The sequence below is a fragment of the Arvicola amphibius genome, chromosome 17 (assembly GCF_903992535.2).
Source record: "Arvicola amphibius chromosome 17, mArvAmp1.2, whole genome shotgun sequence".
NCBI lineage: Eukaryota > Metazoa > Chordata > Mammalia > Rodentia > Cricetidae > Arvicola > Arvicola amphibius.
Window position 1 is genome coordinate 28450204 of NC_052063.2, and position 26413 is coordinate 28476616.

General features: G+C 43.7%; 1 protein-coding gene across 3 annotated transcripts in view; it reads right to left on the reverse strand.

Annotated features, from left to right (window-relative positions):
- Nucleotides 1-26413, reverse strand: part of Lgr5 (leucine rich repeat containing G protein-coupled receptor 5) — a 148788-nt gene that overhangs the window by 23233 nt on the left and 99142 nt on the right. For all 3 annotated transcript variants that reach the window (XM_038314711.1, XM_038314712.1, XM_038314710.1), the window contains 2 exons: nucleotides 4817-5032; nucleotides 2033-2104 (listed from right to left, as the gene is read on the reverse strand). In XM_038314711.1, coding sequence (XP_038170639.1) covers nucleotides 2033-2104; nucleotides 4817-5032 — 288 coding nt within the window. The remainder of the gene's footprint in view (nucleotides 1-2032; nucleotides 2105-4816; nucleotides 5033-26413) is intronic.

The window sequence follows — 26413 nt, forward strand, 5'->3', positions numbered from 1 at the left end:
ATGACACAAATGGCTTTTCAATGCCATTACTCACAGATGTTTTACAGGCTTACTCCTTATACCTACAGCTTCAGATGAAAAAGAATTGCTGTCTGGTCCCCGGGAATGGTAGATTTCCCAAATGACACAGAAAACTCTTTTGGTAAGGCAATCAGATGTGGTTAGATCCTCCTCAGTAGAAAAGAATGGCCATTTAATTTTAAGAGAAAGATAATTTGACCGAGTTAGACATGAATCAAGATTCCTACTTGTCTGGCACAGCCACCCTTAAGCTGTTCTGCAGGCAGGAAACTCATGTCTTTTGTGGACATAGATTTTCTTCCTGTGTGTAAATCTCTCCAGATGCTCTGTTTTGATTAAACGAGGACTGGACCCTTATAAATTACTTGGTTTTCTAGTCAGGGAAAGGAAGAGGCTGGAAACAACCAATTTACTGATCCTCTGTAGCCCTGGGCAAAGTGGGGCCAGACAATAAGATTCACAGATTTTTGTCCTGAAATGTTTTACTTTGTGGTATTTGTATGTATTTTTCTGTAAGTCTGGTTCCTTACCCAGGACAACGACAGGAAAAGCATTTATGGAAACACCCAGTCAAGCTGATTTTTTTTTCTCCAATTGTTCTGTCAAAAGGGATGAGAGAGTGTCACTTCATGAGAGAGACGTTCTAACTTTCTCCTAGTGGCTGATAGAAACTGTTTTCCCACGGCGTCAAGGATCTGCCTGAATGAGTTCCTCTTTGACATCCATGGAGAAGTGGGGTGACAGTCTTCTGCGAGGAGAGTCAGGGGTGTTCTTTGGTTAGGAGAAGACCCAGAATACATGGTCTCTCAGGAAGTGAACCTGGTTAGAAACTAAATTGACTATGGGTAAAGTGTTGGTCTGCTTGCAAACGGACAATGCTCCCTAAGGCCCTAGAAGACTTGCTTTTGCCATCACAAGCCTTGTGTAGTTTACTGGATTCCAGTACTAACTATGTCACGTGGCCTGAGGATATTCCCTCAGTTGTCCCCCTGCTCCACTTCCGACACTCAGAACTTTTGCTGTCTGCTATCCATCCATATAGGACTTCAGTGACTCAGCAGGGCTTTGAAGAGTTTGTTCTCCACCAGGAGGAGGCTTGTGCCTAGGTGGATGGTAAGATCCTCTGTCTTGGCTCCGGGATCTAGGACACTAGGACACGGTCAGTTGACTGGACTCATTTTATCAAAAGTACCAACAAAAAAACCTGAGCTGTTTTTTTTTTTTTTTTTTTTTTTTTTTGAGATGGAGTCTTGCTATGCTGTCCCAGGTTAGTCTCAGACTCCTGGGCTGGAGTGGTGCTCTATCACATTCTTACAAATAGAGAGACCACAGGTGCCTGTCACTGTGTCCAGGGGAACCTCTGACCCATTCCTGGAAAGCAGTATCTGGAGATAATCATAGATTTCAGAATCAGACTAGAGAAAGAAGGAATCCCCAAATAGGCTAAATACATAGCCTTGGTAAAGTAACCCAGTGGAGCCTAAGAGAAGTTAGCTGCTCAATAGGATATTTGTAAAAATTATTTGAACAAGGTCTATAAGTGATGTCATCCCTTGCGTTGCTTCAGTAGGAACCACATTCCTTATGAAGGGCCTGGATCTCAGCTTCTTTGTTTTCTCTTTCTGAAGAGGACCAAACTCACACACAAGTCATGATTAGTGCGTCTGACAAGAGGGATTGCTCCATGGGTGGAGAAAACACGTTCCTAAGCAAACAGTCACTGCTCCTAAGAAGAACTCGTTTAGCTTTAATTATTTTCACTAATTTGCCTCTCTCAAGAGACTAAAATAGAATCTCAGTTTTATTGTTTAGCTCTGTGGGGTGTGTGTGTGTGTGTGTGTGTGTGTGTGTGTGTGTGTGTGTGTGTAAAATAAAACCTCTGTAAATATCTGCTTAAAGCTCGGGCAATTAACCAAACCAAACATCAAGTTTGCCTTTAAGGCTGTTTTGATTCCTTCAGAATATTCATGAAAACGCTGGAAAAAGGGAAGCAAATGAAAGGTCAACTCACAGAGTCTCCAGGCTGTGGAGTCCGGCAAAGCATTTCTTTCCCAGGGAGTGGATTCTATTGTTATGGAGATGCCTGCAAGAGAGCATTACCCGCAGTCAGGAACAGTCCCGAAGGCGGACTGCACAGAGAAAAATCCAGGAAGAACATTCAGGATGTTTAAATCCTAAGAAAGGCGAAGAAATGCACTAGTGATAAGAAATGAACATTTTTTTTTTTTTTAGAAAGCCCCTCTGCTGCCTTCACTCATTCTGTAAATGCTTCTATGGCATAGAGTGTAAGATTAACTTCCGTGTGTGTGCGTGTGTGTGCGTGTGTGTACGTGTGTGTGTGCGTGTGTGCGTGCGTGCGTGCGTGTGTGTGTGTGTGTGAGATGGCAAGTGTGATTGGCTTTGTTGTTGTTCTGTTTTCCAGCGTGGTTTGCTCGTTGTGACTTAGGGGATGTGGCGTGCTCAATAGAGTTACCGAGCATCACTGAGGGAGGTGATGGGGTGGAGCGAGGGGTCACACGTGGACTGAGCATGTTCTGTGATGACTCCATTCCCAGGATTGGGCCACAGGCTTGTGAAGAAAGGGACTAGTGACTGGACTTTTACTGCTGCCCAAGATTAGTAATTTTGACAAACTATCAGTGTGTGCAATGATCATCTTGGGCTCAATTGATGAAGCAGGTCTGCCAGAGTCAATGAGAGCACCTGTGTACGCCACTGAAAAGCAGACTAACTCCCAAAGAGGTTTTGGAAAATGGGTTTAAGAGAGACAAAGTTTAAAAAAAATAGTGGAGGGGAAAAAAAAAAAACCAAGCAAACAAAAAAGAAAGTCCATAGCCAGCTTCTTCAGGATCAGCGACATCATATTTATGTAAGGAATTCAGGTAGGAAATTTGTTGATATCCTGTTAAATTTCTTTTCTCCCCAGACAAAGGTCTTACTTATAATAAATACAATTTGGGTTTCAGGTGAGATATCTGTGACGTCGTTTCAGGGTCTTTTATATACAGCAGACGAGAGAGGGGATGGGGAGAATTTAAAAATAAAAAGATAAATAAGAGTCCTCATAGCAATACATGCTATAAAAGAAGAGACAGGTAATCAACCACAGTAATGAAGTGGGCTGGTGAAGGCAGAAGAGAGTCAGTGGGTGGCGTGTGTGTGTGCGTGCATGCGCGCACGTGTGTGCGTGTGCGTGCATGTGCATGTGCGCGTGCAAAAGAAGCTCCTTTCTGTGCTCCCCAGTAAGGTTTGTGTCATAAATGACTGCCCATCCTGTGGTGTTACAGCGGATGGTGGTGGGACCTATGAGAGGTGGGGCCTAATGGAAGGAAGCTCGGTCACTGAACCTTGTCCTCGAAGGAGCTATTAGGTCCCCAGCACTTCCTGTCTCATTGTATGCTTCCTAGCTGCTATGAACTGAGCAACTTTGGTCTACCGTGTATAAACAGTCACAATGATCTGCTTCACTGCAGGCCCAAAGCAAGGGGACTGGGGACTGAAATCGCTGAAACTCTAAGTTCAAAGTGCCTTTCCTTCAAGTAGCTAATCTTTTTCTTCCTTTCTTCTTTCCTCCCTCCTCTCCCTCTGTTCTCCCTTCCCTCCTGTCCTTTCTTCCCTTAACAGGATCTTACTTAGTAGGCCACACAGCTTGAACTATACAGCTTTGGTTGGCTTTCAAACTCACTGCCTCCTTCTTGCCTCTCAGCTTTCTAAACCCTAGGAATACAGGGGTGAGTCCCCAGGCCCAACTTTATCTCCAGCATCTGTCCTGGGGACAGAACCCTGATCACATCAAGCAAGATGCTCTTGCAATCCTTCAAGCAACAAGTGCCTTCGACTGTCAGCCTTGGATAAACGTTGGTTATTCTACGACACACATGGGGGCATACTGCTTTACTGTCAAAGAAACCGCTCCGTGAGAATCACTTTGATTTGCCTAAAGGATGAGATGGGAGGGAGGCAGCCACAGTGGTACACGCCTAGGAGCCTAACACGTGGGGGCGGGCTGTGTGTGAAGGCGGGAGGATCGGGACTGTTCCGTCATCCTCCACAGCACAAGAAGTTCAAGGCCAGTCTTCCTGAAGTCAGGTTTCAAAAATCAAAACCAAACCCAAAGAAATCTAGATCTCAAAGAGAGAAAAAAGCTACAGAAGTGCAGCCTTGCTGTCAAGAGGCAATGTTTCTCTCTCTCTCCTCTCCCTTTCTTTTCTTCTCCTGTCTTTTTCTGCCTTTTTTCCATCAGTATTAGGCCTCAACCCGGGTACTGGTTGATGCTAGACACCCTGCCACTGGGATAATATACCCAGTTGGAGAATGATCGTTTTTTAACTAAAAAAGGAAAAAAAAAAGTACTTGTCAAGACAGCAAGTGTTGTTCACTGATCAAGTATGAATACTTGTTTAGGTAGCATTTGTGGTGCCTAGTTCCACCCCTAGAGTTGCAAAAGAAAATCTTATTAATACACATTGTTAATAATCAAATTATCTTTCAATAAAGTTTTCATTATCTTTGTGATGATTTCTTTGAAAATGTACAATGAATTCCACTAAGGCAGAGGAGCTATTTGATCTCTACACACCCAGCAATGTTTATCATTAGTTGGGTATTTGATAAATGTTGTAAGTCATTCACACGGAAAATTCGTAAGTCATTTTAGACAGGGTCTCAAAGAGAGGGTCTCAGTTTTTTTCCCACCTTAAAACGCCTTCATTCAAACTCTGAGGTCCAATACTTTAAGATCTCAGAGGGAATTTAGAAACCGTCAAAACAGAGAGCAAAATCAATGAAAACTCACAGCACTACCAGACTGGAGAGGTTTCCAAAGGCCAGGTCTGGTATGTGGTGTATTTTGTTCAGGGCCAAGGTCATGGCTTGCAGCGCCGACAAACTTCTGAAAGCCTGGACGGGGACTTCCGTCAGAGCGTTGTCGTCGAGCCACAGGTGCCTCAGGGAGTGCAGGCCGCTGAAACAGTTGGGTGGCACGTAGCTGATGTGGTTGGCATCCAGACGTCTGGAAGAAAGCAAGCCAGAATGGGAAACAGCGAAGCCAGGCCGAGCAATGGCCTTCACCGGAAGACCTTGGGAGCACTCAGCGACAGCGAAGCCGACTGGGGGAGCTCCAGACCCCAGACAAACTGGACCGGTTCCCTCTTTTGATCAGTCCTCTTCATTCTGGTTAGAACCTTAAGCCCTCCTTAAGGTGTTCTCACCCTCATCCAGCCTGCGGGCAGCCTGCTTTCACGCATGGAAGGGCCTCTCTGAGGTGTAAAATTTCATCCGGTTGACACTTACGGAAGCAGACATTCTCTCACCTCGTTCCCACCCCAAGCCAAATGAAGGACTCTGTGATCTCAGACTGTTTGGAACATACTATGCAGTAATCGCCTAGTTTGATCCTAAATGCTAGGAAAAGATTGCTTCAGTGTTTGAAGAGAATCAGTTCAGTTTGAAAGACTGTTAGCTATGCCGCTGGGAAGAGCGTCAAAACTGCCGGCTGGCTGGCTTAACCTAACCACTTGCCTTGGGCAGATACTTGTTTTTCCGACATTTTAAGACGAATAATAAAATTAGCAGCTGCCTAACTCTTGTTTCCTTTTTCCACTTTCTTTTCTTTCTTTCTTTTTTTTTTTTAATGGGGAAACAGTTCTAAAAATAGGTCAGATTAATAAGCTGCTGTCGCTTCTGAGCCAGCAGGAGCACAGCACAATTATTTTGTCATAATTCAAGATAAACGGTAGCTGTAATTAAAGTGGCCTAGTGTTTTGAGGTATTTTCCTTTTTTTTTTTTTTTTTTTTTTTTTTTTTTTTTTTTTTTGGTGAGGTCCATGAACAGTGGAACTACTATCAGTCGGTTATGCTTCCAAAACAGCCTTCACTCATTTTGCAAAGACTTGCATTTGCTTGCAGTTTCAAAACTAGAATTAACAAAACAATACAAAACCTGAAGACTAGCATTTTAGGAAGGATTAGAGAATCGTGATAGGATTAAAAAATGTTTTGGAAGCATTTAAGACTAAACAGATGCAGGAAGAACACGAGAATTGTAAAAAAAGAAAAAAAAATAATTCCCTGCAAACCAAATTTAAAGAGTTCAGAAATAGAGAAAGCCCTCTGCGGTAGAAAGCTAATCTCTCTGGAAGGCGGCTTCCTCACCTTTGGCCACATTTATCATTCCAGTCATCCCCCAGTTCCTACTTCTATCCCATGAATGGGAGCAAGTGACCCCCGATGGGCCTCGAGCCAAGTTGCAGTAATAATTGAGGTAAGGTCACTTGGAACAAATGTACCAGTTGGCTGTCTGTGCTAACACTCCCTTGCTTTTCTAGTAGACTAGCCATGATTGTAAGGGAGGAAGCAAGGTCTCCCAACACGGCAGGGTTCTGTCCACAAATGAACCGGAAATGCTTGAGAAGTCATCACCGTCTTTCCTCGGCGATGTGCCCATCATAGGGTTCTGTTTTGGCGTTTTTACTCCTTGGGGGTCCGCCACCCAGTGTCAGGGACCATTTTCCTAAGGATAGATTTGTCAGGGAACATCGTCCTGACAGGGATAGCAGAGGTCATTGTCCTAAGGATGTTTACAGAGAACCCACCCCTCATCCCACTATCTTGAGAGCTATCCCTTAACGGAACCCACCCCTTACTCCAATGCTAATGGATCACATCTGTTAACGGAACCCACCCCTTACTCCAATGTTAATGAATCACATGCTTTGGCTTACACCAGGTGCTGGCTGATGACCTTCAGTTACCCTGGCAGAGTTCCTGCCTACCTACCTCCACCCCATTCAAGGGTATATAAGCTGTAACTTTCACCCCAATAAACGGAGACCTTGACAATAGAATCTTGCTTGGTCTCCTTCCTCTTTTACAGCTCATGTCTTGCAGGTTAGCGCCCCTTCAGAGGACCCTGAATAGCTGACCCTGCCGGCGGGGTTACAGTGGCGCCTGAACAGGGACCCTGAAGTACGGCCAACTAATCGGACGACGAGGCGCAGTCCCGGGACGAAGGAAAATAAGGTCCTGACCAGCTGTGATACTCGGACAGGTCTGCAGGACGGAGGTAGGCGCAGGTTCGTTGTCGTCTATAGGACATGGGACAATCGCTTTCAAAGGAAGAGAAATTCATATGGGAATTTCAACAGTCACTTAGGGAAAGAGGAGTAAGAGTTAAAAAGAGAGATTTAGCTGAATTCTTTTGTTTTATAGATGAAAAATGCCCTTGGTTAGTTTTAACAGGCCCAGAGATACATCCCAAAATTTGGGACAAGGTGGGCAAAGATCTTAGTAAGATGATTAAAGGAGGTGATTCTGTGCCAGAAATTGTTTTTAGTTACTGGTCCCTGATCAGGGACGTCATAAATAGTCCAGAAAAAGGAGGGGATGGTTCCCATCTCCTAACGATAGTCACTGAATTCTTAGAGGCATCCCGCCCGTCATCTTGTAAAAATGAAGAGGGTGGGTGTTCTTCCCCCTGTCCTTCGGTTGTTATTAGTATCCCCGAGGACCCCTCCCCAGGACCTATTAAATCTATAACAGCTCCCCAAAAAGAGACCGTGCCCGCTGAAGATGAGATCCAAAAGCCGCCTAAAAGCATTTATCCATCGCTGGTCGCTTTTAAAAATGAAATCAAACCCGGCCTGCAGGACTCGGATCGCTGGATTCAAAGTCCAGAGGAGCCTTTGGATTCAGGGTCCGAAAATGAGTTAGAGGTAGAAGCGGCTAGTTATGAGAAAGGAAGGTATGGTAGAGGGGATAAAGCCCCCCGCGTCTTTCTTAGTCATCCAAAAAGGACTCCGCGGCCACCGCCTTATGTTCTGACTGCCCCCGATAGCATGCCTTTGCCCACTCCCTTGATTCAGGAATTACTTAATACAAAAGCTGCCCTTAAGGCGCAAATAGGAGGTCTCAAACAAGTGCTTGCATTACAACATGAGCTCTCAGACCTTTCTGTTCAGATTCAGGATTTACAGTTTACTATGGGAAAGGGCACGACTTTAGACAAACGGGCAAACTCTAAACTTAATCGTAAAATGGCTTATCCAGTCCTGACCCGGTCACGAGCCAGACAAGTGGAAGAGGCTGCTGAGTCTCAGCCTGATACCACAGAAACCCCCCCAGGACTAGAGCCAAGGCAAGAGGGCAATTATGAGCAAGATCAGATGGCCTCTGATTCGGAGGAAGAGCCTGAACAAAATGAATATGAAACTTTCTGGCCCATATATAAAAAATTAAAAATTAAACATATTAAAGATCTTCACTCTGCTGTTAAAAATTATGGGATGAATGCACCTTTTACTTTTTCTATATTGGAGGGATTGGCAGGAGAAGGATTTATGCTGCCCATAGAATGGAGCAGGGTGGTCTAGTCAGTATTGAATAGAGGACAATACCTGACTTGGAAGTCTGAGTTTCTCGATAGGGCTGAAGCCCTTGCAAACGAAAATAGAAGGAACCCATTAAGTCAGACTGCCTCCTGGACAGTTGATAAAATTGCTGGTAAAGGCAAGTTTGCAGATGAAGACAAGCAAAAAGGACTGTCCACTGGGATACTTTCCCAGACGGCACAGGCTGCTTTGGCAGCTTGGAGGGCAGTTCCCTCCACTGGCGCCACTACCACCCCGCTCACTAAAATCATCCAGGGACCTCAGGAACCATATGCTCAGTTTATGGGTCGGCTCCAAGAAACAGCAGAAAGAATCTTGGGGCCAGAGGAAATGGAAGGGACCTTGGTCAAACAGCTGGCCTTTGAGAATGCCAATACTGCATGTAAAGCTGCATTAAGGGGAAAAATGAGGAACATTGATGTTTCTGGTATGATTAAGGTGTGCAATGAGGTAGACAATTTTGGTCACCAGCTATCAAAGTCAATCAGCCTGGCCATCGGCGCAGTATTTCAGGGACAAAGGGGACACTCTCGCCCCGGAGGGAAGACATGTTTCACCTGTGGTCAACTGGGACACTTTGCGAGAGAATGCCCCTCTCGATCAATAGTTGAGAATAACCAAAATTGTCCTGAGGATAGAGGGGGTGGCCCTCCAGGACCCTGCCCCCGATGTAGGCGGGGCAAACATTGGGCAAGGTATTGCAAATCCAAGACTGATAATATGGGCAACTCCCTAACCCCTGTCTCAGCTACTGCGGTTCAGGGAAATGGGAGAGGGGCCCCGATCGGGGGCCCTTACTCACCAATTCTGTACCAGCCAGCTCATGCAAGGGGAACGACCCAACGTCAAAACCCCTTTACAGGGCCACCCCAGGGAGCGCAGGATTGGACTTGTGCCCCTCCTCCACCCGGATTATAACCCCTGAGGATGGGACCACGATTGTAGAGACTAGGCTGTATGGCCCTCCTCCTCCTGGCATGTTCTATCTTATTATAGGGTGAGCTTCATGCTCCCTAAAGGGGCTTTCTGTTACTCCCTCTGTGGTTGATGCTGATTATGAAGGAGAAATTAAATTGCTTGCCACTGCTACTGAAGGCCCCTTAACTCTTAGAGCTGGACATCGCATAGCACAAGCCCTGCCATTACCTATGATGGGACAATTCCCCTGCCAAGGAAACAAACGTGGTGCCTCGAGCCCCGGCTCTTCTGACATATATTGGGTACAACAGCTTTCTGATACCCGACCTATGATGACTTTATGGCTAGATAATAAACAATTCCAGGGTCTTTTAGACACAGGTGCGGATGCCACTGTACTATCATCCAGGTACTGGCCTAAAGCATGGCCTGTAGATTCCACTGCCACCCACTTACAAGGTATAGGACAAACCCAGAATACTTTAAAAAGTTCTAAGTTATTAACCTGGAAAGACAAAGAGGGTAATTCAGGCACCATTCAGCCTTTTATAGTCCCAGGCCTCCCAGTTAACCTCTGGGGAAGGGACATCTTAAAACAAATGGGAGTTATTATGCTTAGTCCTAATGAAATTGTCACTAAACAGATGCTTAAAATGGGATTCCTCCCTGGTAAAGGATTAGGAAAGAAAGAACAAGGATTTACAGACCCTATTGCTACTGGCCAACACCAAGGTAGGTTAGGCTTAGGCGTGGACCTTTTTTCCTAAGGGCCACTGATCCTCCTGCACTCCAGGCTGATAAGATATCTTGGAGGTCTAATGACCCAGTCTGGATAGACCAGTGGTCCATGCCTCAGGAAAAGGTTCAGGCTGCCCTGCAGTTGGTGCAGGAACAATTAGAGCAGGGACATCTTGAGCCCTCCACATCCCCATGGAACACCCCTATATTTGTCATTAAAAAGAAAAATGGGGACTGGAGACTGTTACAGGACTTAAGGGAAGTTAATAAGACCATGCTACCCATGGGAGCTTTACAGCCTGGCCTGCCATCACCAGTTGCTATTCCCAAAGATTTTCACAAGATTGTTATTGACATAAAAAACTGCTTTTTTTCTATACCCCTTCACCCGGCAGATTGTAAGCGATTTGCGTTTTCCATCCCAATTACTAATCATGTTGGCCCAAACCCTCGGTTTCAGTGGCGAGTCTTACCACAGGGCATGGCCAACTCGCCCACCCTATGCCAGCGTTTTGTGACACAATCTGTGGATCCCATAAGGTTACTTTACCCCTCTGCGTACCTCATCCACTACATGGATGACTTGTTAATAGCTGCAGACAAGGCTGATATGGCACAAAAAATAGCTCAGGATTTAGTCTTGGCTTTACAATATAGGGGCTTTATTATATCCCCAGAAAAAACTCAGACTTGCTATCCCTTTTTGTTTTTGGGGTTTCAATTGGAACCAACCTTAATTCGCACCTCAAAAATCCATATAAGAAAAACGAGTTTACGTTGCCTGAATGATTTTCAGAAACTTTTAGGTGATATTAATTGGTTACGCCCTTATTTGCGACTCACAACAGGAGATTTAAAACCTTTATTTAATATATTACAAGGAGATCCTGACCCTAGTTCCCCTAGGAGCCTTACATTAGAGGCAGAAGCCGCACTTATAAGGGTAGAAGAAGCTATCTCCCAGCAAGGCTCAGGATATTTTGATCCTGAAAAAATCCTTTATCTATTGACATTTGCCACTGATTATATGCCATCAGGGCTCCTGTGGCAAGAGGAGCAGCCGCTTCTTTGGATACATGCGCCTGCTACCTCATCCAAGGTTTTGCCCTCCTATCCTTTTTTAGTGAATCAGGTTCTGTTCTCAGGTATCAAGACTGCGGTTCGATACTTTGGCCGTGACCCAGATGTTATTGTTACCCCATATTCGGGAGATCAGATAGCCTGGCTACAACAAAGACATGATGAATGGGCTGTGCTACTTGCTGGGTTTCGGGGAAAGTTTGATACCCACATGCCAGGAAACAGGCTTATCCAATTTCTTAATATTACACCTTTTACATTTTTAAAGAATACACGCTTGCAGCCCATTCCAAATGCCTTACTTGTGTTTATAGATGGCTCAAAAAATGGGAAAGCTTCATATGTTATTAATGATAAGGCCTACTCTATTGATACCCCATACAGATCTGCCCAGATGGTAGAATTATATGCAGCTTTAACCATATTCCAATTGATCCGCCACCAAGAATTTAATTTGTTCTCTGATAGCCAATATGTTGTGAGGGCTATTCAGGTTCTAGAAATGGTTCCTACCATTCAGCCTTCAACACCTACGTTTCAATTGTTCTCCAAAATTCAAAGATTAATTAGAGACCGTTCATATTTGTTTTTTGTGGGCCATATTCGAGCACATTCTGGTTTGCCTGGACCTTTGACACGAGGAAATGAATTGGCGGACAAGAGCACTCGTTTAGTTGCCTCGGTCTCTGTACAGGATCCTGTACAGGAGGCTCAGGCTGCTCACTTACTCCATCATCTTAATGCCTCAACCTTGCGTCTTAGATTTGGTATAACTAGAGAACAAGCCAGACAAATTGTTAAAAATTGCAAGAATTGTGTGACCTTTTTACCTGAACCTCATCTGGGAGTCAACCCTCGGGGCCTGATCCCAGGGGAACTATGGCAAATGGATGTTACTCATGTCCCCTCCTTTGGTAAACTTAAATATGTTCATGTTACTATTGATACTTATAGTGGCTTCCTGTATGCATCTGCTCAGACGGGGGAAGCAACTAAACAGGTCATTGCTCACTTATTTCTTGCATTTTCTGCTATGGGACATCCCCAAATGCTTAAGACTGACAATGGACCTGGCTATACTAGCCAAAAATTTAAACAGTTCTGTGCCCAGTTAAATATAAAACATCGTACTGGTATTCCCTACAATCCACAAGGCCAGGGCATTGTTGAACGTGCCAATCAGACTCTTAAGCATACCATCTCTAAGTTAATGACACAAGAGACTCTTTACCCCATAAAAGGCAATGCCAAGACAATATTGGCTCATGCTCTCTTTGTGCTCAATTTTCTAACTTTGGACAATCAAGGGCAGTCTGCTGCGGACAGATTGTGGCACCCTTCTACCCAATCTACTTATGCACAAGCCCTATGGAAGGACCCCCTGTTGGGAGTCTGGGCTGGCCCTGACCCTGTGCTTATTTGGGGAAAAGGCCATGCATGTATTTATGATACCAAGGCTCAAAATGCCAGGTGGCTCCCTGAGCGTTTGATAAAATTGTATAATCCAACCAGGGAAAGTAAACCCTGAGAAAATTTCCTCTTGTTTTTTCTTTCAGATGCTGGCAGAAATCTTGAAACCACCTTGGCTATGGCTCCTTCTAATTTGGACCAACCATATCGGAGTGACGACACCCCTGTATCAACTTTTCAATTTTACCTGGCAGGTCATAAATGAAGCAGGTGACACTGCTAACTCCTCCTCCACCGTAGCCGCAACTCCTGATTGGGGCCCTCTAGAGGTAGATCTCTGCAAACTGGCTCTGGGAGGCCATACAGATTGGGGAGTGGCCGATAAGTTTCTCCCTTTAACTCAGGCTCCAGAAGATTCATGTCATACCACGGAGCCTGGCTGTGCCAACAAACTTAGTAGGACCTCCCTTGCCCTTACACCAATATATGTTTGCCCTGGGGCCTCCCACAGAAATCGCTCCCTGGCCTCCAAATGTGGATATAGCTCTGATTATTTCTGTGCCTCATGGGGCTGTGAAACTACTGGGGATACATATTGGAATCCCTCTTCTTCCTGGGATTATATTCAAGTAAAGAGAAAAGATCCAGCCCAAAAACTATCTGCTCAATGTGTATCTGACAGCCAATCTAGGGGCTGGTGTAACCCCTTGGTAATTTCCTTTACAGAAGCAGGAAAAAAATTTGACTGGGCCAGCTCTAGAGGGGTAGAATGGGGGCTCCGTCTCTATAAGGCCGGAAGGGATTTTGGGGTGACTTTTAAAATAAAGTTACTAAGAACAGTCCCCCAATCCTCCGTTACCGCAGTAGGCCCCAATAAGGCATTACATTCTCTGGCTAGTGGGCAACCTAGTCGTCCATCTCACAAACAACCCCCAACCAATGGTTCCTCTGTAACAGCCCCTCCTTTTCAACCCACCTTACCCCAAGGACTTCCCTCTTCTGCTGATCTTATTCTATCTATGGTCAATGCTTCTATAACTGCTTTACATGCCATTAATAATTCCCTATATGAGGAATGCTGGGTTTGCTTTTCACCGAAGCCCCCCTTTTATGAAGGTGTGGCTGCCTTTGGCTCCCCCCATCTAACTAATGATACAAAGCATTTAAGGTGGCATCCTGTCGACGGTGAAGGTATTACGATAGGCCAGGTCTCTGGCATAGGACTATGCCTTAGGGGACCAGCTTTACGCTTTCCCCAACCATTGCAGTATACCTGCAATCAGACATTTATTGTTAATATCTCTTTTTCTTATATTTCTGCACCTGAAGAATTTTATTTTGCTTGTGCCTCGGGCCTCACCACTTATATAATTACCAATAACTTTTTGATCAATAGAGATTATTGTGTGCTTGTGCGGCTGGTGCCTCGTCTGACGATACATGAGTCAGAGGATCTCCTCCACTTTTGGGAACAGGGCACTACTATGCCCCGAAACAAGAGAGAACCTATTACAGCCATCACTTTAGCTATTATTTTGGGATTAGGAGCCACAGGTGCAGGAACAGGGATAGCCTCTCTTATCACCTCCCAACAGCAATATGCCCAACTCAGTTTGGCGGTGGACAGAGACATCCAGGAATTACAAAAGGGCCTGGAGAACCTAAAGGACTCATTTGTCTCTCTGTCAGAGGTGGTTCTGCAGAATAGACGAGGCCTTGATCTTGTTTTTCTTAAAGAAGGGGGACTTTGTGTCGCCCTTAAAGAAGAATGTTGCTTTTATTCAGATAAAACAGGCCTAGTACAGGATAGCATACAAAAGGTAAAAAACAGTTTAGAAGAAAGAAAAAGAAACAGAGAAAAACAGGAATCTTGGTATCAAAACTGGTTTTCTACCTCCCCCTGGTTATCCACACTCTTGCCCAGTTTGTTGGGCCCTCTTTTGGGACTATTATTGCTTTTATCCTTTGGCCCATGGGCCTTTTCAAAACTAACCCGCTTTATTAAGACCCAGGTTGACGAAATAACAAAAGATTCCGTTGCTGTTCATTATCATCGCCTAAATACTCGTGGCTCCACGGAGGACCTCAGAACTTCGGAGACAGAACGACCTGCAGCTGCTCTTCAATTTTCTACCCTTGTTACAGACCCCAAACCCGTTAGACCTTGGAATCCCTGGAAAAAAATTTTTGGCAAGCAGCACTCGTAATCTTATATTGGAGTAGGCACTTAGGAAGGAGTTTATACCATAGGTCAGACTAAAAGGTGAATACTGGGTTTGGAAGGTACCCTTTCTTCTTGTCCAGAGATGGAGTCATTGGTGTCCAAATTACATCTTTTATACCTTTTGTTTTAGAAGCTCCTCGCAGTCTTTTCATTAATATCCACGCAGAGGCCCAATGACGGGAATATTGTGGAGCCCTCCCCTGAACAGCACATCATACAGAGGCCGTACAGGCCGGCTCAACATGGCATGATGTCAGGGGATGAGGATTGCCCTCCACATAGCCTAAGACAGGGACCCTGCAGTCAAAGAGCTGCTTACTTTGGTCTTGCTAGATACCTTTTTGAGGAGCTTCAAGGACGGGCATCTGATGGCGGGACCGCCCCCAACCTAAGACAGGGCCCTGGGAACCCTATGACGGGTAATGGGGAGAAAAACCTGGTCCCCACTCGACCTAAGACAAGAGCCCTCATCACAGGCCATCATTAAGGGCAAAAAAAAAAAATAATTAATACTACCCATAAGACACCCCTCTGTTCCCAGGAGAGGATAGGAGACTCCACTCGAGAGAAGGGTCCTCCTTGCCCCAGTCCCTTCTCCTATAGGTCTGACTATGTGGTTAGATTCTGACCAGTGCTCTCCACTTATTAGCTGCCTTCCTTAATAAAAGGAAGGGGGATTTGTCAGGGACCATTTTCCTAAGGATAGATTTGTCAGGGAACATCGTCCTGACAGGGATAGCAGAGGTCATTGTCCTAAGGATGTTTACAGAGAACCCACCCCTCATCCCACTATCTTGAGAGCTATCCCTTAACGGAACCCACCCCTTACTCCAATGCTAATGGATCACATCTGTTAACGGAACCCACCCCTTACTCCAATGTTAATGAATCACATGCTTTGGCTTACACCAGGTGCTGGCTGATGACCTTCAGTTACCCTGGCAGAGTTCCTGCCTACCTACCTCCACCCCATTCAAGGGTATATAAGCTGTAACTTTCACCCCAATAAACGGAGACCTTGACAATAGAATCTTGCTTGGTCTCCTTCCTCTTTTACAGCTCATGTCTTGCAGGTTAGCGCCCCTTCAGAGGACCCTGAATAGCTGACCCTGCCGGCGGGGTTAACCCAGCTCCCAAATAAATCACACACAGAGTTTTATTATTACTCATGAATGCCTGGCCTTAGCTTGGCTTATCTCTAGCCAGCTTTTTTTTTTTTTTTTTAAACCCCATCTACCTTTTGCCTCTGGGCTTTTATCTTTCTCTGTTCTGTATATCTTCCTTTTCCCTTACTCCATGACTGCCCCCCCATGTTCTCCTTATCCTTCTTGCTTCTTGATCTCTCTCTTTTTCTCTTTGTCTTCTATTTATTCTCTCTGCCCACCAGTTCTGCCTCTCCTTTCTCCTACCTCACTATTGGCTATTCAGCTCTTTATTGGACCAATCAGGTGTTTTAGACAGGCAAAATAACCCAGCTTCACAGAGTAAAACAAATGCAACATAAAAGAATGCAACATCTCTTTGCATTGTTAAACAAATGTCTCACAGCATAAACGGCGTAACACATCTTAAACTAATATTCCACAATAGGGTACGGTATGATCTTGTCAAGGATGAGGAGGTAATCAGCTCTATTTGGCTAGAAGTAAAGTCCTTGTTTATACCAGGTATAACTAATATCCTAACTGTAGCTTTTCAATTGTACCCCTCCATATAGCGTAGGCTTCTCTGTCTTGGTAAGTGTATCATCCTTGACACTGCATGTAGCTCCTAAGAGCCTTGAAAATACCAAACCTCAAAGTTCAGTGTAACGTTGGGGAATCGTAGGAAAGGATTTTTCAGCAATGGAATCATGGGCTTTTCTTCTTTGATATTTGAAGTTGCGACCAGCAAGGAGTGGCCTGATATCAGTTCTCTATGTGAATACACCCACTGTATATGGATAAAATTCATATATGTATATATGAATACATTCCTTGGGGGGCAGAGATCTTCTGAGAAGCATTTTTCCCCTCCCAGGAAGATTAAAATCTGGCCACACCATTACACAGTTTTCTGTCTGAAATGAACAAGTCCGAATATTCAGTGTCTTCACATTCTCAATATTAATGAACACCCCCAGACCTATTAGCTCTTGACACCAAATTTAGGTGTCCCGAGCACAGTGCTGGGGTGCCATTCTATGAAACTGTTCCATCCTCTAAGAAACTCCCCATAAAAGAGTGTCATTGGGTAGTGGCATGGAGATGACAGAGGTACTTTCTCTGCATTCACGAAAGTGTCACAATAAACTCATTATTTTATAAATCAATATATACAAATAAAATATATAGAAAAGGAAATTTACCCCCAAACAATGTTCCTAAATGTAGTGTTTCAGAATTCGTATCTGCCTGGCCTCAGTAATTCCAGCTTAATCCAGATAAGAGTTTATTGTTTTATACTCCAGGGTATTGTTTGACTTAGTTTCCCCTCTCTTGCATTATTAAAGTATAATAGACAAATAAAAATTGTATATATTTACAGGGGTCATTGTAATGTTTTATTACAAGTATATAACGTAAAGTGATTTAAGAAAACTTATTAACGTATTTCTTTCCATACTTCCTTTTCTTTTGGGGTAAGCACATTTAGGATGTAATTCCTTAGCATACATTATTAATATTATTAATTGTGGTCACAATGCAGTAGACTTGGTCGCCATAACTTACTCGTGCCAAGGACCTTTGTCTTTTACCCAGCCTTTCCCCCATTTTGAACCTCCATCATTTTGCTCCCTTCTTGATTAATTTTAATCTACCTGATTTAATTTTAAACTACCCCCAAGGCTAAACTAGAGTATGGAATTAATTATCGACTCACTTCGCAGGTGGTCCTTACAGAACAAGTTTAAGACTGGCGGGGCACAAGTTATGCCTACTCAGTGAGTCAGCAGTGGGGCCATACTGTGCCAAGCTGGTCTCTTGGGGCAAGTGGATATATATTTTTTTTAAATCTAGATGCTGGAAAAGTGCAACATTAGAGCAGAGACGTGTAAGGAAGATGTCACTGATCCGTGCAAGAAAGAAAATGGGGGATGGTGGCTAGGTCAGTGGTGAAGACTCTTGCTGGAAGGTCATGATGAGGACCAGAGTCCAGACCCCAGCATCCACCTGATAATGTGCTCATCCTGCAAAGAGAGCTGGTCTATAACTGCAGGGCCAACGTATCCAAAGTCCCCTTCTGACGCCCTCCGTGGTCACAGAGGCACACATACCTGCAGACATGTACACATGGACTCATGCTGACATTCACACACAAAATAAACCTTATAAAAACACATATGTATGTATGTATATGTATATATGCTCCATTATATATTTGCTATGAAGAATAACAAAAATACTCCACCTTCAAAGTACTTCGTTGTTTTTTTTTCATTGTTTTTCTATTTCACATAAGCCACGAAGTGGATGGTGTGCGAGCAGCTTAAACTCCATGAATTCCTGCTGAGATCCAAGCCATGATTGTGACTGTGCGGCCAGGGATGAGTTAGCAGACCTCACCGTTAGCATCTGTCAAATGGGAACTAACTTCTCTCATAGGGTTGCGTGATGATAACGTACATAACACAACAGGACTTTGCAAATACAGAGCACCTTGATAAAGTTAAAACACTCGTATTATCTGAACATGGATAGTGTGGCTTTGTCTTTTCATTACTAAAACATTCAGGGGACAAGAAGAGGTAAACTCAGATTCTGTTTCGGCGAAAGAAGTCAATTAAAAAGAGTACTAGACTGTCAGGAAATTTTCATCCTGAGAGGCACAGGCTGAATTTCACATCTCATATCTGAGATAACTAGAGGGTCCACAATTATAATTGGTGGAAGTCTTCCTTACTTCTCAGTCTTCTGTATTTATTTTTTTTGTTTATTTATGTGTATGTATATGTGTTTGTGTGTGTATATGTGTGTTGGTGCAGCATGTGTTACATGATGTGTGTATAGATTAGAGGACATATTGTAGGAGTCAGTTATTTTTTTTACACCCCGTGGGTCCTGGGTATCAAACTCAGGGCATCACGCTTGGCAGCATGCATCTTTTCTCTCTGAGCCACCTTGTTGGACCCTGTTTTTCAGACTTTAGCATTATCGTTCTATTAATGTAACCCATATATACATACACACACATATATATATACATATACATATACATATATATGAGTGTATACATAGACAGTTATGTCATTGGGTTTATGATATATCACTGAATATAACATCTTCATTTTAGAGGCATAGGACAAATGATGTGTAATAGATGGCAAATTCTTGAGAAAGTTTTAGTAATGATCTTGGCACTGTGCATCCATCAAAATGTATCAGAAGCAGCACAGAACTCACACGCAGTTATGCACAGCAGAGTGAAATATTTAAAAAAGCAGTAGTAATGGCCTTGCTTTTGCTTCAACCTCAGACAAAGCCTCCTCATTACGGTCTTGAAACACACTCTAAAAGGTGATCATATAGGAAGTGGATTCTACTTTATGCTCCTTATATGTCTTGTTTATGATGAAAGTGTAGATTTTACTTAAAAATAATAAAACGTGTGTGTATGTATGTGTTCGTGAATGTCACATGGATGTGAGTGCAAAAGACAGCCAGAAAGGGGTGCTGTATTTCATGGAGCTGAAGTTACGGGCAGTTGGGGGCTGCCTGTTGTGGATGTCTGGAACTGAACTCATGCCCACTGGAAGAGTCAAGTGCTCTTAACTGCCGACTCATCTCTCCATTTTCCTTAACTCTCACTTCTTTTATCATCAGCAACAATGTATATAGTGGCCATATGGAAAATTGGAAGGCATACTGAGTTAGAAGAACAAGCAAAGCCAAGGTGGTAAGGCGCTTGCCTGCACATGGCCCTGAGGTCCATTGCTAGCATCACAAAAACCAAACAACCAGGCAACTAGGCCACCAACCCACCAACCAGCCTAGCAACCAGGATACCAACCAACAAACCTGTCAACCAGGCCACCAACCGACAAACCAACCCAACCAGCTAACCACCACCCAATCAACCAGATAACCACCAACCAACCAACTAATTAACCAGTCAACCCGCTAACCACCAAGCAATCAACTACCCAACAGTCAACCAAACAAGCTAGCAACCACAAATTTAAGTCAAGAGCCCATCCCTCATCAATTCTGAAATGTTGGAACATACTGATTAATATCTCTTTGGATAAGTTTTCACATTTATAAGACAAAATTACAATATCTCACAGGATGACTGTGAGAATTAGGTGGAAATGTTTCAAAAGCCAATAAACTTTAATATTTAAGGGTAATCTTTAGATTTTGAATAGTGTCATTTTTCTCCCCATTGAAGCCTATTTTTCTTGCAACTCCTTAATCCACTGTAATTTCACACTTCTCTGTAGGCGAACGCCATGTTTTTGTCCTGTGATTGAACAAAACTGGAGACTCTCTTACTCATCACACACCTTTGGTAGTTATACTGCATGCATATTATTCCATCACAGAGAGCAAGAGATGCTAAGCGGCAACTATGGAATTTGACTAAGGAAAACAGTATTTTGTAGTGCAAGAATAGAATCCTTTTGCACATGACTCTCTGCAAAGTCACTTGGAACGAAGTGACTTTGAATGAAGATAAATGGTCTTGTCATGACATTTGGGCATATGTTGAAATAACTCAGTTTCTGGAGGAAGGAATGGAGGTTGGGGAGTTCCACAGTTGCCAAAGAGATTGAGCATCTCAGGCTTGGTAGCCAGAGTGACTGCCTCTTGTGGGATTTGTGGTACTTTTCCTCACTCCCACTTGGTCATGGTCATCCAGTTCACCCTGGTGGGTTTCAAGCACTTTGAGTCTGGATAGCTTAACTTTCAGAAGACTTCTGGACCATCTGCCTATGAGAAATATCTTATCCTCTCTATCTTCAGTCCTTAGATGGGGATGTACTGTCGAGTGTGCACTCTGACAGCAATGTGTAGGAGAAATAGGGAGCACTAGCAGGTTGTTAACTAAGCCCTAGGACTTGGTGATTCATCAGTGTAGCTAGGAAGGGAAGCAAGAAAGTTACGGCGTTTCAGCTTTCTCATCAAGACAACTGGGCTGACAGACATCACATGACAGCATGGGTGAATGCCACTCTGTTTTATGTAAAATAAATACAAAATAGAATTCGGTGTGAGTGCAGTTCTGGAATAGCTTGTGTTCTAGGTAGCAAGGCTACAAGGTATCAAGCAAAATGTTCGTCTTTTCTTACCAGCAACGGCGAAAACACTCTTTAACTTTCCGTGTGAAGTTTTAATCTTCATGCTTTTATGCATATGGCCTTAACTGCTCAAATTTCCTCTCTTTAAGAGAAACATTTTGTGAATCTGTTCTATTCTTCTGAAAGGAGCCCTTGATTTATAAGTAGCATTATGGTAGGGATTAGAGACGCCATGAGATCACTGTTGCTGTTGTTATTCTTGAAAATGGTCCTTTATCTATCTTCCACATGACACCTTGCCAACATATCATATAAGCTTGTATCTTTGTTTGAGAATGTCTTTGATGAGCCATTAACTCCAAGGAAGAAAGCGTTAGTCAAAAGATAAGCCATTGATCTTGGCTAATTCCACACCAAGATGACCATAATGGTGTCAATTATTAACATGGCTGAGAGGAAAGACGGGCCCACGTGTGAAGACAGTTGCAGCTGTATTATACAGCTTGTGGGGACTCGATAACAACAGAATTATGGAGCACGGCATTCTCATGATTGGCTTTTGCAGAATAGCCCCTTTCCCACCTTAAATTTAAAAGATATGTCTAGTAGGCACATGTTTACATTTTGTGAGACTATTTTGGGAACCCAGTGCTCTGCCTGATTCACTGATAAATTCTGAGAAATGAAAGCATTCTCAATTATTACTTTACTAATAAAACAAAAACCACCTGGCTCTAAACTCATTTTAAAATACAGTTCAATAGAATACACACATTCTCTGCTACAGTAAAATTTTACTGTTTTGAACCTTTTGTCCTGGAATCAATGGATGACTGCTGTTGGATCTGACACAAGGTCCTCATGGTAGTGCTATCAGGACAGAAGTTTATCTATATGATTTTTAATAGAGCAATGTGGATTTAAACGAGTTCTTCATATTATTAGAATTATCTTTTGCTGTTGTTGCTCCTATTTTACATCTGTAAGAGGTGACCATAATGTCAGATTTCATCTTTTAATTTACGTCCCACAAGGATGGGACATTTCCTACATCCTACGAAGACAAGCATGCTGGTTCACAGAAAGGCTGCATTCGCTTAGATGGGAAGTTTCTGCTCTGTTTCCTTCTCCACCTAACCTTGTAACACTACTGTGGACCCCAGGAAGAGAATCATCACGTTAGAATTTGTCTGAAACAGGGATGACTCTTTTTTTCCCCGCCTTTCTTGGGAAAGAGTCTGTAAGTTCACTGAGATGCCATGATTCAGTGTTGTGTCAACTGCCTCAGGAGCTGGATAGAAAGTAGCCAGAAGGTCTGAGCCTCTACTTCTCTGGCACTGTTTCCAGCCTTGCCGCAGACAGAGCTCAAGCCTCCCACCTGGTGACCGGCTGCGACTCCATGCTGAGCTGAGCCCTGTCCCCAAAGAAGAATAGATTTTTCAGATCAAGGTCCACCATGTCGATCATTGTTAGAGACATCACCAAATGTCACTAAATGAACTTTGTCACAAGAAGATGGCTACAGCAAAAATAACGAGGGCAGTCACACCTTCTGTTTCATTTTTTTTTCTCTACAGAGAAACAAAGACTCTTTTTGTCAGGGACATGTCGGTCTCCTAGGTACTAACCACGGCGACTTGAAACCTAGTCTACTTTTGGATCTCCCATTCCAGCCAATTATTCAGTGAGTTCTCTCCATTTATCTCCATCTCTGAGATGACTGCCTGGCTAAGTCCCTTATCTCTTCACACCTGCATTACTGCCCCAGCTTCTGAGCTGGCCCTTTTGCCTTTGATCTCTTATCTCTTCAATTAATCCTGCAGGCTGCTGCCAGATTAATCTCTCTGAAATCGTCCGCTATGCCATTCCCTTGGTAGGAATCTATATTCTTCCAAATTACCATTCTTTTCAAAGCTAAACCCCCCATTCAAGGCCTTCTATCCACCGTATCTGTTCAAACCTTTCTCCAATTTCTGTGATCTAGTCAAATATTTTTTCTTCCTCTTTCCCACAGTAATTCTAGGCTTTGTGTTTATGACCATCTCTTGTGTTTAGAAACTTCTCCATGCCTGTCCCATTTTACAAAGCTCCCGATCAGCAGGCTCTTCCCACATGCCTTCTCTTAAAGTGGGGAGTCCTTAACTAACTGAATGGGAAAATTAATTCTGGTAAATAGGTCACTTCCAATATCTCTGCGGAAACCACTGGATTCAACTTAGTCCAGGTAAGTCATGTGGAAAACAGCCATTCACGGATTATACCTGGAGTCAGGGTGATGAGTGAATGCAGGTTACAGACAAAGTAGGGAATCCCAAACAGGGTCCATGCAGATGAGAACTTGGAGCCAGGAGACGAGTAAATACAGGTACGGCCAAAATAGGGAATCCAGAGTAGCTAAAACCCAGACATACATAATATGTATGTCTACAATACATATTAGAGTCTGAATCTTCAGTTCATTTCAATAAATAATGCCAGACAGCTGTCTTTGTATCTCATGCTGGAAATACAGCATGAAACCAGGCAGGCATGGCTTTAACATTCATGGAACATTTCAGAAACGGTAGTGAGACAAATTCTTATCGTCAAGTGTTAGGGGAAGAAATGCATGGTAGTGGGTCCTAACTAACCTAGGTGTCGCACCAACTCCTTCAAAGTACAGAATTCAAATATCAAGACACACCTATTGAGTTCTTTCTCCTAAAGCACAAACCGAAATCCTCATCTCTCCTGTCTTCATGCGGTCCTCTACCAGTGGTTCTTCTCCAAGCCACTGCCTCATCAGCTACACCATCAGACAAGCTAGAAACTTATGATACTGTCTTCTTCTCCTTCCTCCTCTCCTCCTCCTCCTTCTGCTCCTTCTCCTCTTTCTCCTTCCTTCTTCAACAGGGTCTCACTATGAGTCCTTGGCAGTCCTGGAACTTATTATGTACATCAGGATGTCCTTGAACTCACAGAGATCTGCTCCCAGGTGCTGGGATTAAAGGCATGTGCCACCACACCTTTCATTCTTTGTTGAACACTTCAAGCACTGGAAACTTCATCCTCTGTGTGCCTCAAATCCATCTTCCTTCTTTTAATCTCCAGTCCCCACTCTGACAAAAGTTTCCTTCGTCTACTCTGACTCCATCAGCAAAGAAGATCTGTCAGATTCCTTCCTGCTAAGACCTACCTGTGGGCTTCCATCCTGCCATAAGCCTGATATTATCCTTCATGTACCCCACATGACTTTCATAGATTCTGAGCCCCCCAACACACCTTTCCAGGTTGTCCTGAGCCTTAGCTCTTCCGTAGGGATCTTGCTTCAGCCATTGCTTTGTTCTGTTGATCTTATAGGTTTCCTTCACCCCCCAATAAGCTGCTTCTTATGTAGCTCATGCTATCTGGAACTTCCTTGTCTAGCCTCTGACTACTTGACTCCTACCCTGGCAATGAAGGCAAGATTCTCACACAGAGTCTTCTCTTTTGGAGAGTAGAAGATATTGCTGCCTCACAAGCACAAAGGGTCAGATAACCAACTGCATAGAGAAACCCTAATAAAGGCTGATAGGTCATACTTTAATATTTAATAAAGGCTGATAGGTCACACTTTAATATTGTCTCCTCTTCTGCAGTTCACTTATGCCTGTCCGGGCAGCTTTACAACTTTCCTTTCTCTGTGTGAAAGTTTACAGCCACATCGCCGGACTGTGTGTTTCTATCAAGCCCTCCCTTTCTCTTGCCAGTGTCCACCGTTCTCAGAGGGAGGTTGTTCTCAGAGGGAGGAAAAAAAAACGAGGGTGTAGTGAAATGGGCAGATTTGGGGGTTCTGACAGACTAGACTTCTCTCAAACATACCTCCATCCTGACTCTGGGAAGGCCAACAGTCTGACAGTTTTGCTTTCTCCTCAGTAAGAAAGGGATAACCCCAGCACCTCACCCATTTGGCTGAGGTGAGGATGAGCAGGGAGGGGACAAAAGCAATTACATAAACATTGCCCTCTACCACCACGGTGGGGCGTTCTGCACTCTAATTTCTGTCTCTTCCCTGTCTCCATTTTCTCCTGCTTTCCTGGGTGCTACTTTTCATTCCTCACAGATTCCCCCCTATCCTAAAACATTTTGATCCACTCCCGGGTTACCTCCCCAAAGTGTTAGCCCGTTTGATTTTGTAGAGAGCCCTCCCCAGCTTTAAAATGTTTTATTGACTTCTAATTTCCCAACACCCACGTTCCCCTTGCCTGTCTGATGGGACAGCCACGAATGCAGGTATCCAAGCATCGCAGATGATCAGGCCTGAGTATCGTTCATGCATGGCCTTTTAAGAATAGCCTACTCTCCTTATTTCCCACACACGAGGGCCCACCGGGCCCACCCACTCATCACCCACCCATCGTAGCTTTTCTTCTTGTAAACGTTGTGTAGAACGACCCGTTCTGCTAAAAACGACTTCCCTTTCATGTTTATACTGGGGAAAGAAGGGAAACACCTTTTCTGTAAGAATCCGGTGATTTGCTCGCTCATGACTCCCTGAACAGATCAACAAAGTCTCTTGTCTTTAGGGATTCCATGTCGACCTCTATCCCAGGATACTGGCACCTTTGAGTGGGAGAAACAGTATTTTTGTTGTTGTGTAAGCGTGTGATTTCTCTACCCATTTTAGCTAATAGAATTTTCAGAATTGGGGACACCCAATTCTGAAACCACTTTATTTTTAGCTCCTTTCATTGTATATTACCCTACTGGTTTTATCTTCTTTTCCTTTGTTGACTTACACTTCCTTGTCTTTTGTTATTTTGTTACTTCCTTCCCATTCTACATCCACGGTCTGAAACCCAATAGGCTCATGGACGTGACTAGGAGAAAATGCTGCTGTCCCAGGCTTGCTCTAACTCTGCTCATAGCTGGGCCCACCTCTTTGTCCTCTCTCTGGGTCTTCTAGATCACTGCCTTTTTTCCCCCGCAACAACTGCAAACAGAAATAAGGAAGAGTCTGGATGAAGTTATTGACAGGTGTTTCACATGGTCCTGGGGTAGAATTTATAGCCCTGGAAATAATATGTGTAGGCAGGTTGTCTTCAGGCAGGAATTGTACATTCAGATTGGGTTTTAAATAGGCTCCTGTACCTTGCAGATGAATATTAGCTAATTGGAAAATAGAGACAATAACAAAGATATAATTGATTTCTTTTTTCATTTTCTACTTGGCAACCCATCATTTCTGTGATACATATTTTATATAATTAGCGTTGCTAGTGAAGATTTGGAACGGAAAAATAAATCAACGTTTCAAATAATCCTTTGACTCCTTGGACAAATATGAATGTATGATTTTCCTTGGTCAGCTTAAGTTTCATGTGTATCTCTGAGATATTTGAAATCTATTACTGGCCATCGCAAATGGGGCGGTCATTGCTCATAGACTGACTTCTT